Genomic DNA, 16406 nt, shown 5'->3' on the forward strand with positions numbered 1-16406 from the left:
TTTGCAGTCAGTTTAGGATTAAGCATCATAACTCTTCGCCGTATCGCCCAAAGATGAATGGGGTAGTGGAAGTTGCTAAAAAAAACATCAAGAAGATAGTGGGAAAAATGACTGAAACCTACAGAGACTGGCATGAAAAGTTACCATTTGCAGTCTTAGCTTACCGAACGTCTGTCAGAACCTCTACCGGGGCAACTCCTTTCTTGTTGGTTTATGGGATGGAAGCAGTGTTACCCATTGAAGTGGAAATACCGTCTCTTTGAGTCTTGTCAGAGATAAAGTTGAATGAAGCTAAATGGATACAATCACGATATGATCAGTTGAACTTGATTGAGGAAAAGAGGCTAAAGGCCATTCGTCATGGTCAGATGTATCAGAAGCGAATGATGCGAGCTTACGACAAGAAAGTGAGACCAAGAGAATTCCATGAGGGGGATCTTGTGCTGAAAAAGATCTTCCCTATTCAGAAGGACTTTAGAGGAAAATGGATGCCAAATTGGGAAGGGCCGTATGTCGTGAAGAAGGCCTTCTCTGGGGGTGCATTGATCTTAACGGAAATGGATGGGAAAAGTTTGCCCAATCCAGTGAATTCAGACTCAGTCAAAAAGTACTTTGTCTAAAGGAGAGAAGAATTTAGGGTGAAAACCCGCAAATGGCACCTTGAGTTTTCGAAAAAAAAAATGGAGAGGCCAAGGTGAAAACCCGTAAAGGGCAACTTGTGACCAAAGGGGTTTTGAGTTGAAAACTCGAAAGGGTAGCTCAAATTTTGAAGAGCACACGATAATCTTGCTATATCTGATTCAATGAAGAGTGAAGTGCGTTGCATATCGGGGCATCGACAAAGTACTTTGGATCTTTTAAACACATGTTGAATTCAAGAAAGTCTTCATGGAGTTGGCATATAAACGCTCAAGCGACGATATCTAGGGCATCTAACTTTTGTCCTGTTTGCTATCTTTAGATTTTTTTTCTTCTCAAAAATAGGCTTTCAGATTAATTTCCTTTGTATTTTTGACAAATTTATTCAAATCTAATTATTCTCAAGATTAAATTCATCTTCCATTATTCTTAAAGTATGTTGCATTAAAATAATGATAGATGAACTAAATAATTTTCACAAATGAAGTTTTGCTCATTACTCTGGAAATTTCTAGATAATACAAGAAACTAAAACAGAACAATTGTTCGAAGAATTCACGTAAGTGAGGTTTGAAAGAACTTAAGGAAATTCTTTTTTTAGTCCAAAATGATGATTGGACAAATCAAACGATTCGATCCTAAGAGAGGATCATCTTACAGACATTTTTGGTGGGTCATAGCGTTTGAAAAATGGTACAAACCCACAGGCTGAGTAGGAATGATACTTCGAGAGAAATAAGGATAAACTTCGACAAAAGAATGAGTGGTGACGTCTGGAATAGGGGTCATATTCATAAACATTTTGCATTATAACAGGTTTAATTAGGAGCATTTGACTCACTTCGATCATAGCATCCTAATCAAACACAAAATATTTATCAAACCTTTACAATTTCGGCTCAATAGCCACATACAAGGAGCATGATTTCAATATAATTCAAGTAGGGTCATTACTCGAAGACTTACCTTGGATGTTGTCGAGCGATTTCGACGGCTATTCGATCACTTTTTCCTTTCCCTTATCCAACTGTGGTCCTCTAAGCTCTTGAGCTAATTCACACAAATTTAACTTATTAAAATCTCATTATGATAGCTTATGGCCGAATATGACAAGGAGTTTAAATGGTCATATGGCCATCCTTTAGCTCAAATACACAATGGTCATGCACAATTTTAAGCACAACAAGCAATTCAATACAATTCATTCAAACATCAAAGTGAAGCTCAAGGTACTTAGCCCTTATACACATTAGACATTAGAGTCACATGTGTACGAAATCACGAATCGAATTCAACACATTAGTTAGTACCCTCCTTAGCCGAAATTTCCAAGCCAAGAATAGGCATCAATATGCTTGCCTCTAACTGAATGCATGCACACCAACCCCCCCTTCATGTGGCCGAATATGCATGTCCATGTTGAGGCCAATTATGCACTTAATACCACACAAAACAAAGATACATTTTACTAACTAACGATTACATATTGTAGCTCAATACACATCTCTCATGTACTTCATAACCAAAACATCATCACAAGCAAATATATACCTTGAAATAGTATATATGTCATGCCAATACATCATGTACAAACATATATACATATAGGTGCAAGGGTAGAATCATAAGGATGACTATGACTATCTCATATATTTTCATTATGGCCAATGCTCCTTCTACCCCATTTACCTTCACAAAGCATGAACTTCATCATCCAACTTACAAGCTTACAATGTCATGAAGTTTAACCTCATGGTATCTATCAAACTCTCACTCAAAAGTGTTAAAAAGAATATTCAATAATCATCAATCCACCATCACATGCACCATTACAAAGCTTCACTTTTAGCATGCAAATGATATCAACACAACCTCACCTTAGCCGAATATCATCTCCATGACATAGTAAGGATTTGAACCATGGCTAGTTAAAACTCAAGCTAACTACAAAAATATACATGAATCTCATGGCAAAACATCAAACTTACCTTAATCTAGGTACAAGTATGGCCAAACCTCCTCCTAAACCTCTTCCAAACCAACATGAAATAAGAATTCCTTCCTTCTTCCTTAGAATTTTTAGCCCAAAGGAAATGAAAAATGATGAACAAAAATTCTTCTTTCTTTCTCCACAACTCACGCAATGGGCATGCATGAGACCATTTTTTTCTTTTTTTTTCCATTTCTTTATTACCCATGCTCATTAATTTATTTTTTCACCCATGATGCACCAACAAAACATGTCTATGACATGTTTTGCCCATATTTCGTTGTCATGGCCGGCCATCACTTGTAAAAAGAGGGATATTTGATATGCAAGGCCATTGTTTTGCATGCATGCTTTAATTAGTCATCACACATTTCCCTATCCTACTTTCAAAGTTTACTACTAGGTCCTTTCTAGTGAAATTCACATTTATAACTCTAAATTAAAGCATCAAGAATGTCACACATGAGTTAACACATATTATAGGCATCAAAATAAATATCAAATTATTTTTATGCCTCGGTTTTGTGGTCCCGAAACCACATTCCGACTAGGGTCGTTTTAAGGCTGTCACAGGTGGCATCTACCTAAAGATCCCATTATAGTGGGATCCCATAGGATCCTTTTAAACTAACGGTTAAAATAAAAATGAAGAAAAAAAAGGAACTGATCCACCATTGATAATGTCATATAGGATTTGCATTGAGAAACATGTTGGGATATAATGCCTTTAGTGTAATTGTTTCGTCATTAATGCTTGTAATTTTTCAAATAGATTGGTTAATAAAATTTCATTTTTTAAATTATTATCTTTTGTATAACTGTCCTCAATGGTTTTTTCATGAAAATAAAAATGTATAAGAAAATATTGGCTCACTAATTACTTAATGTTAAACTAATATCAAGTTGCACCATGTGGTCGGATCGTGATACAATAAGACAACTTATATTAGTAGGTAATCTAAATGGTTCATACTATGAAGAATCAAAATTGAGAAAAATGATTCAAGAGACTATTATGTTGTCTATCAAGTCTAATTAGGAGATACATTGTCTTGTGTATCGAAGTAGATGCCAAGAGAATAGAGAAAAATATGCGATAGGATTGACTATACATCAAACAAAACCCAAATTGAATTCATCCTAGATTCATTTATAAATTTTTTCACTTATAATGTTCATGGTGTTATTTACCTTAGTCTTGAATGAGTGACTAACCATGTGTATGTAACTCGTATATTTTGATATATTAAAAGCCTAAGCTCAATTGGTATCATAGCTGAATGTTGATATGTTAGGTATATAACCTATGTATGGTATGGGTTCACTTACAATAGTGGAAATCATAGCTCAATAAAGAGTAAATTGTATCCTCTCACTAGCATTGCATGATTTATAGAAAAGGAATGTGGTCACAGGTCATTAGTCTAAGATAAATGATTTTATCGCTATGTGTTAGCAATAATCTTTTTTATTGTGGAAGATGCAATGGTTACCATGAGATAAATTAGAATCATATTAGATGAACGAATTTATAACACCTGGATTTCTAGTAACCCAAAATTAAGAATACTTAAGGGACTAAATTGAAACAAATTGCAAGGTAGCGGCCTATATTAGAATAAAAAGAAAAGTTAGAAACCGAATTGTACATGGTTAAGATTCAATTCTAGTTTGGTTAGGGTGGAACCAACCGATTCTTTAGTGTGAGGCATAATAATTAATGATGCACGACTCTCATGAGGTTGGAAGAAGCACAGGAAAGGTTATATATAGTTGGGAGATTGCTCCTAGGGATAATTTTCTTCCCAACCTTGTCTCAATTTCTCTCGTTCTTCATCTTCTTCGGAAGCTCGAAAAAGGAGCAGCCATGGAAGGTTCTGCATGGAGTAAACTTCATCAGGATGAAGCTAGAAAAGGTGGGAAAATAGTAAGCGGGTAAGGTTTTTAACCTTTCTATGTATGTAAGAGTTAAGAGATGAAGTTATGGATTTCCAAAATTGTCTTAAGGGTTCTGCATGTTTGTGGAAAATGAGTTTAAGTTGAGATATTGAGTATAACATATGGTTTTTGGTTTGAATGCTTATCTTTTTCCAGGGGAATGGAAGCTCTGGTGTTCGAGGCTTAACTCGGGGAAGTTAAGCTATGTGGACAATAAAGGATTCAGGTGAGTTCCTAAAACTCTAAACATGTTGTTATGGTTACGTTGTTAAGTATGTCATGTTTGTATGAGCATGATAATATGATGATATGAGCATGCATTGCATTGGATGTCTATAGGAAAAACTTTCCTGGGATAAATGAAGTTAGGAAGGGAAATAGAAAGAGAACCTTTAGTTACTGTCTCGGGTAAATCTCCGGACCTTACGGAGGGAACACTGTGGTGTTCGAGCATCAAGGTTAGGTGGTGTAAAAGAGATAATGACAAGAGGATTTGGAAAAATAAATTATAGAATGGTACTTAGCACGACGACGGTATCGATTAGTCCTTCGGGGCGACAATGTGATAATGGTGTATAGCGTAAGACCATAAATGAAAGAGGCTATGGCAGTCTAGTATAAGGTATATGGCGTAAGACGAAAAATGAAAGATGCTATGGCAGTCTGGTATGAAGTACGTAGCCTAAGGCCATAGATGAAAGATGACATGACGGCATGATACATGATAATGATAATAGCATAAGACCATGGATGAAAGACGTCATGGAAGTAAGGTAAATGGTATGAGGTACACGGTCTAAGACCGTTGATGAAAGATGTTATGGCAGCTAGTTATGATGAGTAAGACCATGGATGAAAGGCCCCATGGCATCATGAGATAGTACGCCAGGATAATGGGTAGGTGTAAGACCATAGATGAAAGACTCTATGGCATCTATAGAGAGATAGTCCGTCGGGACATTAAACACAAAACAGAGATAGTCTATCGAGACATTAAAGACGGAATAGAATAAGTCCATTGGGACAATAAAAACGGGTAAGTTCGTTAGGACAATAGAAAAAGAGGAAAGAGGGTATAAGACTACAACTCAGCTACAGCACCCCATAAAGTCCACTAATAAATAGACGTGGGAAGTCTGCCAGGACCTCAAGTAAAGAGTGTAGGGTCTGTGCGTCAAGTATGGGAAAACCACATAGGTGCGGGAAGAGTTTAAGAAAAGCATAAGTATGGTAAGCAGACTTTTAAGAATCCACCAAAAGTGATGGAAGCTAATAAGGCATGGCAAAAACCCAACGAGAATTAGAGAAAGTAGGCTCGTGTAAAAGTTGGTCTAGTTATGGAAATATAGGAAGGGAAATTATTCAAGGTTCATGAGCAAGGATTTGAAAAGAAGAGCCACCAGAGAAAGCTCAATAAATTTTCACGTGAGTAGCATATCTCATAGAAAGATTAGGGGATGTACTCCCAAGATAAAGGATCTATCCAAAAGACAGAATGTCTATCAAGACTATTCCTCTTTGAGGAAAGTCTAGTATGGATACATCGCAAAAAGGATAACTCTATAGGAAGGAAACAAGTAAGTAATATGGCATAATCGCATAGCTGCTGGAATGATAAACTATGGGTTCTCTAGAGGGGCGAGACCTATTGAAGGTCATCACAAAATTGAGATGTCAACAAGTCCTTCAAGCCTACAGTATGGATAGAAAGAATCTGCCAAGGACTAGCACGATCAAGTCTATTGATGAAAGTATGCTCTAAGAATCCTTGGTTGGATAGTTGAAAGGCTACTATAAGGGTTCCTAATAGGAAGTTGGTGAACAGCCAAGTCAGTTTAAGGTCGACAAACACCCTGTGTAAGGAAAGGCAAGACGTGAAGCATGGATATAACTCGCTAATATGGTAAGGTATTTGGGTTATGGTCGAGTGGAGATCCTACCCAAAGGAATGCTTCAAGACGAGCTGCGTAGCTCGAATGATCAGGTAAAGTCCGCCACCCTGATGTCAAATATTCGCCTTGGGTGAGCAGGAGTATTTATATTTAATTTATTTACGTTGTTTTCCCTTGTGCGATAAGGTTTATTTATGATGTAATGAAGGAATTTTCACTAAGTTCATTCGAACTTACAGAGTTAAATTATGTTCATAGGACTTGCAAGGTTGGACGAGGACTTCGAGAATGGACTAAACCAAATAGTTGAAATTAAAGGTCGCAGACAGATGAAGTCATGCACATAGGAAGGGGGTACTAATAGAGGCTTCTCCCGAGAGGTAATTGATTGTATCTAGATAACGCCCTTAGGATTTGGGCCATGGAGTTAGCCTAATAAGAGTTTTAAGTGACACATCGTAAACAAACAGTCTGATTAGCAATAGAAACAATTTGAAGGATTGAACATTCAATGGCTTAATACTTTAGTTGTAAGAACTATTATTTTAACTTTCATTATTAGATAGTTTTCATTTTTAGACTGTTTATTAGCAACTAAATTAGCCGAATTTAAGTATATTTCACTTGTAACACTCCATACCTGAAACTGGAGGACGGGTCGGGCGTGGGGTGTTATAGAATTTAACTCAAAGAGATTAATGATATCCTATGAAGATAATACTCTAATGACATGATCACTGGAGAAGCATAATTATAAGTTACTTTTGTAATGATATATAATAAGGGAGAGTTCAATCATGGTACTTTTTGGGGATTGACTTAATGACTAAATAATATTGTAATTAATAGACGAAGAGCCAAAACTTAATTACAAATTATTTGAGTCATAATTATATATGTTTAATCTATTAATCTGCTAGCTCAACTCAACTCTGTTCAGATTGCAATTAGAACTGATATGTTGAATGAATAAAAACGACAAAAACAGAAATAAATTGCATTATTACTATCCATAGTAAATGCACTTTCTTTGAATTATTTTTATTTGATTATAAATAAATAATTGAGGAAAGTGAAAATTAAATTAAGTAGTCAACGCAGTTGTACAAAATGAAACAATTAAATTTATTTACTCATAAATTTTAGTACAAGAAAATCGTCATAACTTTAATGGAATTTGAAATAGGTTGAGAAAATAATTTAATTGATATAATTAATTAAATAAATAATATTTTGATAATAGAAAATTGGTTATTGGGTTGGAAAAAATATATGAGTTAGTTTAAAAATAAAAAAACTCAAAAAATTGTACTCAACACAAGAAAGGCCTAATAAGCCCTCTTGTATATGGGGTTGGTAGCACATTGGGTATTTTCAGTGTGTATACTGCCCACCATAAGAAATCTCAAAGGGACTCCGTATTTTCTATTAAAATATTATTATTTTATTTCTTGTTATAGTAGAATTGTTGTAGTTTTCCCTATAAATAAGGACTATGGGTTAAGTCAAATAGACACATCATCGAGCGTAGCTAGTTTGCTAAAATATAGTGACATTATTTCTTAAATAAATTCTATCTTGATATTTGATTTCTTTATCTATAGATAGAATTAACTTTTCATTGTGTGATCGATTCAAGAAATTAGAGCCCACTCTCTGAGCAACTAAGGTTTTGAGTATAAGGAAAAAGACCATGTTAGTTGAAAGTCAAGAACTAGTAAGATTTGCTATGTGAACAACACATACTAAATTTGGTAAAATTTATTGTCATAAACAACACAATGACTCGATTTTAAGAGTAATTTTAAAATTTCGCTATGCAAACATTCTTGTTTTCTATATTGAGTTTTCTAAAACATATATTTACCTTTTAACCAGTTCAACCAGTTTCAACACTAAAAAAAGAAAGAAAATGATTTCCAAATAGTAGCAACATATTCGATAACTAATTTCTAGAGAATAGCAACATATTTGATAATCAATTTAACAAGTTCTAGTCACCACCACAATTTTTTAGTTTTTGACATGGCTTTATCAGATGGCTACAATCTCTTCATTTTTATCTTTTAACCATATCCGTTGAATTAAAAAAAATATGCGACGAGATCTTACTTTAAACATGACCTAATTCAACACTTATAAATTTTACTTGGGTTTTTATCATTTAAATTCAAACCTACTAGAGCATATATTTTCCTCCCTTTCAAGGGTTTTGGGATAGCATAAAAAAGTTTTAAACCTTAATTTATATTTAAACAATCTATTATATATAAATATGCATAAAATATCTAGGTATAAAAGAATATAAGAACCTTAATTTAAATTCAAACTTTTTTTTTCAAAATCAGAATAAATCATCATCTAAATAACCAAGCAATCAAAAATCGAATAAACTAATGCATGGAATTAGAGAAAAAAGAAATTGTAAATTTAAAGAAATACCTCAAATAGAGTGCTATATTGAAACGAAAAACACCATTGGAACTTTGGTTTTTGAGAAAGAGATTGGCTGAGGTGGATGAGGTATAGATTGAGGGAATTTGCTTTTCTTCTATTCCTTGTTATATCCTGAAGGAAATTCATGAATTGCATTTATCACCTTACTTGTAATAGAAACTTAAACGACCCTTATTATAAAGGGTTGTACATTTGAACCGAACAATTGTTTTGTTGTGGGATCGAGAATTTGGACTGAATAAATGAGTAACGCATAGTCCAATCCATTACCCTCAATTGTTCTGAACACTCTTGTTTTACTTCATTTGCCTAATAAAGCATGCTTAATTACTTAATAAAAGATGAGTATATATATTAACAGAACTCTATTCATCTTGCAATCAAACATTAAGCTTGATAACCAACATAGACGTCTCATTACTACCCAAAAACTACTATATAAAAAACTTGATTAAAATGGTAATTAAAGCCTTTATTAGGCAACTGTGTTCAAACCATCCCACCCAATTAAGAAAAAATACTTGATTTAAGATATCTGCTTTAATCATGTATTGGCTCTTGAAGAACATTAGTTGCACTATTTGCGTAAATCTTCCTACCATAATTTCTTCAATAGTTTTCACTTTCCAAAGATGATGTTTAAGCATTCATTAAACATGGGAGGAGCACCGGAAATACATGAGATACTTAAATAAGAAAATATTTGCTTACACCATTATTTCAAGTATTATGAGTGAACGTATTCAAACCTTGAGAATTACATAAACACCATATCGACCTGTTTCAGTCAACCTAATTACAATTACTTGGGCACCCATTTCCATTCTGCTACAAAACAAGGCCTAACAGAGGTTTATCAAGTTATCAAATTGGTACCAACAGAGTGATCAACACGCCATATTATTGCTTCCTCATTCAAAATTTGCATGTCTCGTATTTTCTCACTCAGCTCAACTCAAAGTTACGTATCAGAGTCATACCAGATTACTCGGAATATAGTCTGAATTGAATTCCCCTGTAAGATTTTGATTCTGATAGCCTCGGATGTTATAACTGTGCACCCAGGGATTATTAGTAGAGCTTGTTGCCACCATTTCAAGTCACTTGGATCCACAACTCTGTATCCTTGATGGTACTATCCATGAGGAGGCAGCAGAACTAGAGATTTGCCTTGATCTACAGATCATAATAAGCAAGTAAAACTCACAACATTGTCAAGATGAGCAAACCAACAACACAGAGAGCCGTAACGAGATTTAGGTGAATTCAGAAACTAGATCTCTTAATTCTCACTCAGACCAAATATATACATGAATATTTGATAATCTGTTTCTAGTAACACTTATCACGAGGATAAACCCTTGTAAGTGGTAGGGAGACAAGGTTCGATCAAAACTGCTTGTGGGGAATTCTAGATCACTTTCTTCCCCATTTGAGCCGAAAGGTTGAATGATGGCTAGTTTGTAAACAAGACTCTCCTCCAGCAGACCCTAGTTTTACAAATATGTATATATTCCACTCTATATGAGATTCTATATGTATGTTAAAAGTTATATTACATCAGAATCCATCATTAATAGTGCCTAAGGGCTTCAGCATGAGAAAACTAATATGATCAATGTGGGCATGCTGCATCGAAGAGAAATCTAAATAAACAGAATCATTACAAACACATTGCACAACATCTCAAGACATTATTAACCAACAATACTCAATCATCAATGAACGTAACCAACCTTTTGGAAGAAATGAAGACATAAGGTGTCAGGAAACAGCAGAAGTGGTATATTTACTTAGCTGAGGATGCTGTGCCCTTTGTACTACCACTTTGGCATACCTGCTCCTTTCAAAAGCACCTTAACCAAAAATGAGAACACAAGTTACAAACATCACATTTACATAAACTCCATCCATAGATCCACTCGACCAATTAAGCTTCTTGCTTTGAAATTTAACCATTTTATATCCTATAAAATTACTTCTGGTCTAAATTTCAAAAACATTCGCTGTACTCTATTAGTAATGGGGAAAGTGCATAATTAACTTAAACATCTATATTTGATAAGTACTAAGAATCCCAATTGCTTCAACTTTCACTCATTCACAAATCAATAACTATTCATTCACCTCTATATTTGAAGACAAAAATTTCCTTAAAAATCCACCGACTTTAGAAATTTAACACAAATTGATCGGTGATAGAATAAAAATTCCCAACAACAAGAGTCAAAATATGTACAAGAAAACAACTGACGTGATGGCTACCTCCAAGAACTCAAAGTAACATAAAAGAAAATAAAAACAAAAATGGTAAAGAAAATTTCAAAGAAACAAAAACCAAGTCAAAGCAAGGACATATGTACCTTTAGCAGATTGGTTTTCTTTGCTTTACATTCTTCCACCTGAGAAAAAACAAAATATGAACTAATCGCGTTGCTCGTGGCAGTTCAATTTCTGACACCATTTTTAAGGTTTACAAGAGGAGAAAGGATGGTGAAATTACCTTGGAACTTTGAACGCTTCTTCAAATTTAGTTAACAAAAATCGTTAGTTCTAGTTTACAAAGTAGGAAATGGTGTTAAAAAAGATGTACAATATCATGATCCGATGAAGGAGAAAACAAGAGGAACAAATGTTCGCAGGTTATTACATGCATAAAGTCAAAGATACAAAAACTAAAAAGCCCTAATAACATAAACATCGAGAACACCAAAGGGCAAAAGGGGATAAAGAAGGTTAATATTTACAGAAAATTCAGGACTGAACAGCGTTGCAATCAAGCAACTTAAAGTTAGTAGGAGCGTTAGGTCCACGCAGCTTAACCGCCGCTTGATCATAAGCAACGGCAGCTTCTTCCGCTGTATCGAAAGTCCCCAGCCAAAGCCTCATCCTCCTTCCGTCCCTAATCTCCGCCGCCCATCTCCCCCACGGCCTTTGTCTAACCCCTCTGTACCTCTTCACCTTGCTCTGGCTCGACCCAGCCATTACGTCGTTCTCTTTTGTCGAAACTCCGATAGTGATTTCGTTGACAAGCTTTTTCTTCGGTCGCTTTTGGATTTTCTTCGGAGAGGCCGCTTCTTCGTCGCTGGAAGAGTCGGTAGCATCGGCGTCGGTAACGGTAATTCGGACAATTCGCCGGGAAATCGGTTGTTGGGGTTTTCCGTTCGGCTGCGGCGGCGACATAATTTTAGGGTTGTTTTTTTATAATTTTTTAAATGAGAGAGAAGGTGAAATTATTTGGTTCATATTTAAATTTATTTTTTGTGTTGGAATATTCTTTTGAATTAAACCGTGCAGCGAGCCATTCCGGCACTTCCACCATACGCTCCTACATAAAAAGTGTGTACAAAATGCTTATAGGTTGCCGGTTAAAATAGAGTTTTTAAGAATTTTGATACAATGTTTGAGGTTTGATTATATTGATAATAAAAAAATAAAAATAAAAAGTTTTAGGTATTTTGATAAATTAATTGTTTTGGTAAAATGTTAGATATTTTAGTAAATTTGTATAAAATTGATAAATTGATAGAAATATTGATAAAATCTTAGATAATTTGGTAAATCTAAAAAATATGGGTAAATTCATACAAATTATGATAAAACCATTAGAAATATTGATAATTGTTAAGATTTGGTATACCGCTAGAAATTTTGAAAATATTAGTAAAATCTTTAAAATTTTGGTAAATCATCAAATGTAATGATAAATCCTTAGAAATATTGGTAAATATTTAGAAATATTGGGAAATCATTAGACATATTGATAAGTCATTGGATATTTTGATAAAGTTATAGAAAGTTTGGTACTTGTTGAGACTTGGTATAAGGTTTAGAAAATTTGGAAGTATTTGTAAAATTTTAGAAATTTTGGCAAATCGTTAGATATTTTAGTAAAACATTAAAAATTTTGGTAAATCATTAGATGTTTCAAGAAAACCTTAAAAATTTTGGTAAACCGTTAGATATATTGGTAAATCGCCAAATATTTTAGTAAATTCTTAGAAATATTGGTAAAGTTTCATAAATATTGGTAAATCGATAGAAATTTTGATATATTGTTAGATATTTTGGTAAATCCTTGGAAATATTGGTAAATTGTTAGACATATTGGTAATTCCTTATATATTTTGGTAAATCCTTAGATATTTTGGTAATTGTTAAGACTTCACATGGTGTTTAGAAAATTTGAAAATATTGGTGAAGTCTCATAAATATTGATAAAAGATAGAAATTTTGATAAATAGTTAGATATATTGGTAAGTTCTTAGAAATATTGGTAAACCATTAGATACATTAATAAATGCTTAGAAATATTGGTAAAGTTATAGAAATTTTGGTAATTGTTAAGACTTGATGTAGAATTTAGAAAATTTGGAAATATTAGTAAAATCATAGAAAGTATTGGTAAAATGATAGAAAATTTGGTAAATTGTTAGATATTTTAGAAAATGTAACACCCCAAACCTAGCCTAGGAGTTCAAGCCGATCTGGGCGAGTTACACCAACGTTTTGAAAATTGATTTCAGTAATTATTCAAAAAATATTCAAAACTTTACTTGACTTGTGGTGGAAACCCTTTTCAGAGTTTCACGTTTGATTTTGTAGTTTAACATTAGAAATTATCAACTACTGATGAATTTAGCAAAAACTAAGACGAGCTTAGAAACAGATTACAAACTCAAAAGACCAAAAACGTTTTTACATTATTGCAAAATAATCTGAGCTCCCACACACCATCTGGTCTTAAGTTAGAGACTTACCTGAACACACAAAAACAAAACCAAAATGTGAGCTATAAAGCCGAGTGTATAACCAACATCAATTATAGTTAACAAAACATAGTATATAAATCAGAATAAACACAACGAATCTAATAGCAAGTGCAATATAATAGAACAACACAACCCAACCAAAACACGACAAAGCAAAACATAACAGAATAGAACAAAACAGAGCAGAGCAGAATAGGATAGAACAGAGCTACGCAGAGGATGTGTGTTATGCAGATACGATATTTTTCAAATAGATCAGAATAAAGATTTATCAGAAAACATCCTACCCAACTCCGTTACATACCAAAATAGAGTTCCTCTAGAACTCGTCCAGTCGAATCACACCAATAGATAATTATGTTCAGTGCTACGAGAATTTTGCAGTTAAAATTACCAAATCGAATACATGTGGTCCAGCCACATAGTGTAGCCAAGCTGCTAGAACAGAATTGTGGATAAATCACCAGATAATACAGATCATTAAACTACCAAAAACTTTCTCCTTTCACATCATCCCAAATCCCGTGCAGTATGTCATGATATGCACATACAGAGTCAGTGTAATAAATATGTAGGTCATGCTATCAAACCATAACAGAATCAGTAGGCATGAGAATCCATGCTTTGCAAAACAGATTTATCAAACCTCAACAGATCACATTAGATTGTCATGAAGTCACATGCATGGTTATATATAATGAATCAATACCAATCGATTCAACATATTCAGATATCACATTTTCTTAATCAACATAGTGACGTAGAAGCATACCATCAAACTTATGTACCTAGATAGTTCGCATGCATTAAGTAAGAACACATTACGTTTTGACAGACTCTACTTATTTAGGTTCAAACATAGCAGATGTAGCGACAAAAAAAATTTCTCTTTCAGTTGGTCGCTAATTGGGGCGATTTATTAAACATTTGAAAACTAACTTTCGATTTTATTAACAAAGGGAGTCGCCACCGATCCTTTTTTGTAGGTGTGATCGGACACCTAATAAAATTATTTTAAAACAAAAAGAAGGCCAAATTTAGGTCTACGTGAAAGTCCGAGAGAAAATTGGGGTTCGGAGTCGATTCTGCGAGGAAGGCATTAGCACCCTCGCGACGCCCAAAATTGGTATCTCATAAACATGTGTTGAGTTGATTTTCAAAAATACGAATTCAATTTGACATTTACTCATGATCCAACTCAAAAATGAGAATTTTTAGTTTTCGATTTTTTTATTAGAAAGGGTGTCCCGTTTTTTAACACAAACCGACAAATTTCACCCAACATAGCGATGAAATCGATGGCTTAATATTAAATCGGTACATTGCCTTATTTTTTAAATTAATTAAAACACGAGAAAAAAATATTCCTAAAGTGAGAAATTAAAATAGATAAAGGACGAAAAAAATGATATCATTAATGAAAAATATTAACACGGAATACTAGAATATTAGAATAACAATAATAATGATATTTACAAAAAAATAAAAATAAAAACAAATCATGTACTAATAATAAAATAGGAAAAATAATATATTTGGTAATAATAATATAAAATAATAATATGTACAAAAAATACATATATATATATGCATATAATAAAAGTATGTGATAATAATAATATCTACAATAAAAGAAAATATTAGGAAACGTACATAAAAAGTATATACATAAAAATTTACAACAATAATATAAAATAATGATATGTACAAAAATATATATATATATATATATATATATACATATGTACATAAAATATATACTAATATAATAATAGTTATAATAATACTAGCAATAGTAGTAATTTGTAATAATAATATATACACAATATGGTATTTTAAATATATATATATGTATATATAATAGTACTTGAGAATATATACATAAGATGATATAAAATACATACATGGAATAGTATAAGAAATATATAATAATGGCATTAAAAAATATATACATAATATATATAAAATACATATAATATATATATACGTATTAGAAATGATAAAAATTATTAACACACTACATAAGTAAATAAAATATGATAATAATACTAAAATAATTAATTTAAATAATAAAGTAACTAAAAAGAATTAAATTGAACTAAAAACAAAATATTTGGGGCAAAATTGAAATAAAAATAAAAGGAAAGGATTATATTGAACATGCGCGGAAATAGTGGGGGGCCAAAACAACAAATATTCCTTCCCATCAAAACTCAGCACATCAGTGGGGACTAAATTGAAAATCGCGACAAATTTCGGGGCCAAATTAAAAAAAAAACAAATAATGACTTAATTGCAAAACAATAAAAAGCGGAAGGGCTAAAAGCGCAATTAGCCCTTCCTTAAAAAAACGAGGATCCTAGGCGGGTCGGGTCGGGTCGAACCGGTCCAAGTCAAAACGACGTCGTTTTGGGGCTTAAGTGTAGCCCCCAACACGACGTCGTTTTGGAGGGCTATATAAGGCCTAAAATAACCAAAAAAATTCATTTGGTGAGAGGGAAAGGAAAAAAAAAGAAGAGAGAAGGGAAGGGAAATCCGGCCAGGGGCGATCACCAACGGCCGATCTGTCTGCCAATGTTTATAGTATGGCACGGCCATCAAGACGCAGTGGTCGGAAAAGGTAATTTTTTTATATTTGTTTTGTATATATATATTTTTTATATTTTTTATTATGATGTATATATATAGATTAATAGATTCAAAAAGGAAAAAATAAAA

General features: G+C 33.2%; 1 protein-coding gene across 2 annotated transcripts; it reads right to left on the reverse strand.

Annotated features, from left to right (window-relative positions):
- Positions 1-9532: 9532 nt before the first annotated feature.
- LOC108450379 (ethylene-responsive transcription factor ERF070-like) lies at positions 9533-12283 on the reverse strand. Of its 2 annotated transcripts, XM_053027419.1 has the most exons (4): positions 11420-12283; positions 11280-11318; positions 10653-10772; positions 9533-10092 (listed from the first exon to the last, which is right to left on the reverse strand). In XM_053027419.1, the coding sequence occupies exon 1, from the start codon at positions 12097-12099 to the stop codon at positions 11671-11673; it is 429 nt and encodes a 142-aa protein (XP_052883379.1). In that variant the 5' UTR covers positions 12100-12283; the 3' UTR covers positions 9533-10092; positions 10653-10772; positions 11280-11318; positions 11420-11670. The 2 variants fall into 2 exon arrangements, with proteins under 2 accessions (XP_052883379.1, XP_052883378.1); XM_053027418.1 differs by having other exon boundaries at positions 11280-12283.
- Positions 12284-16406: the final 4123 nt, after the last annotated feature.

This window comes from Gossypium arboreum, chromosome 5 (genome assembly GCF_025698485.1).
Source record: "Gossypium arboreum isolate Shixiya-1 chromosome 5, ASM2569848v2, whole genome shotgun sequence".
Classification (NCBI taxonomy): domain Eukaryota; kingdom Viridiplantae; phylum Streptophyta; class Magnoliopsida; order Malvales; family Malvaceae; genus Gossypium; species Gossypium arboreum.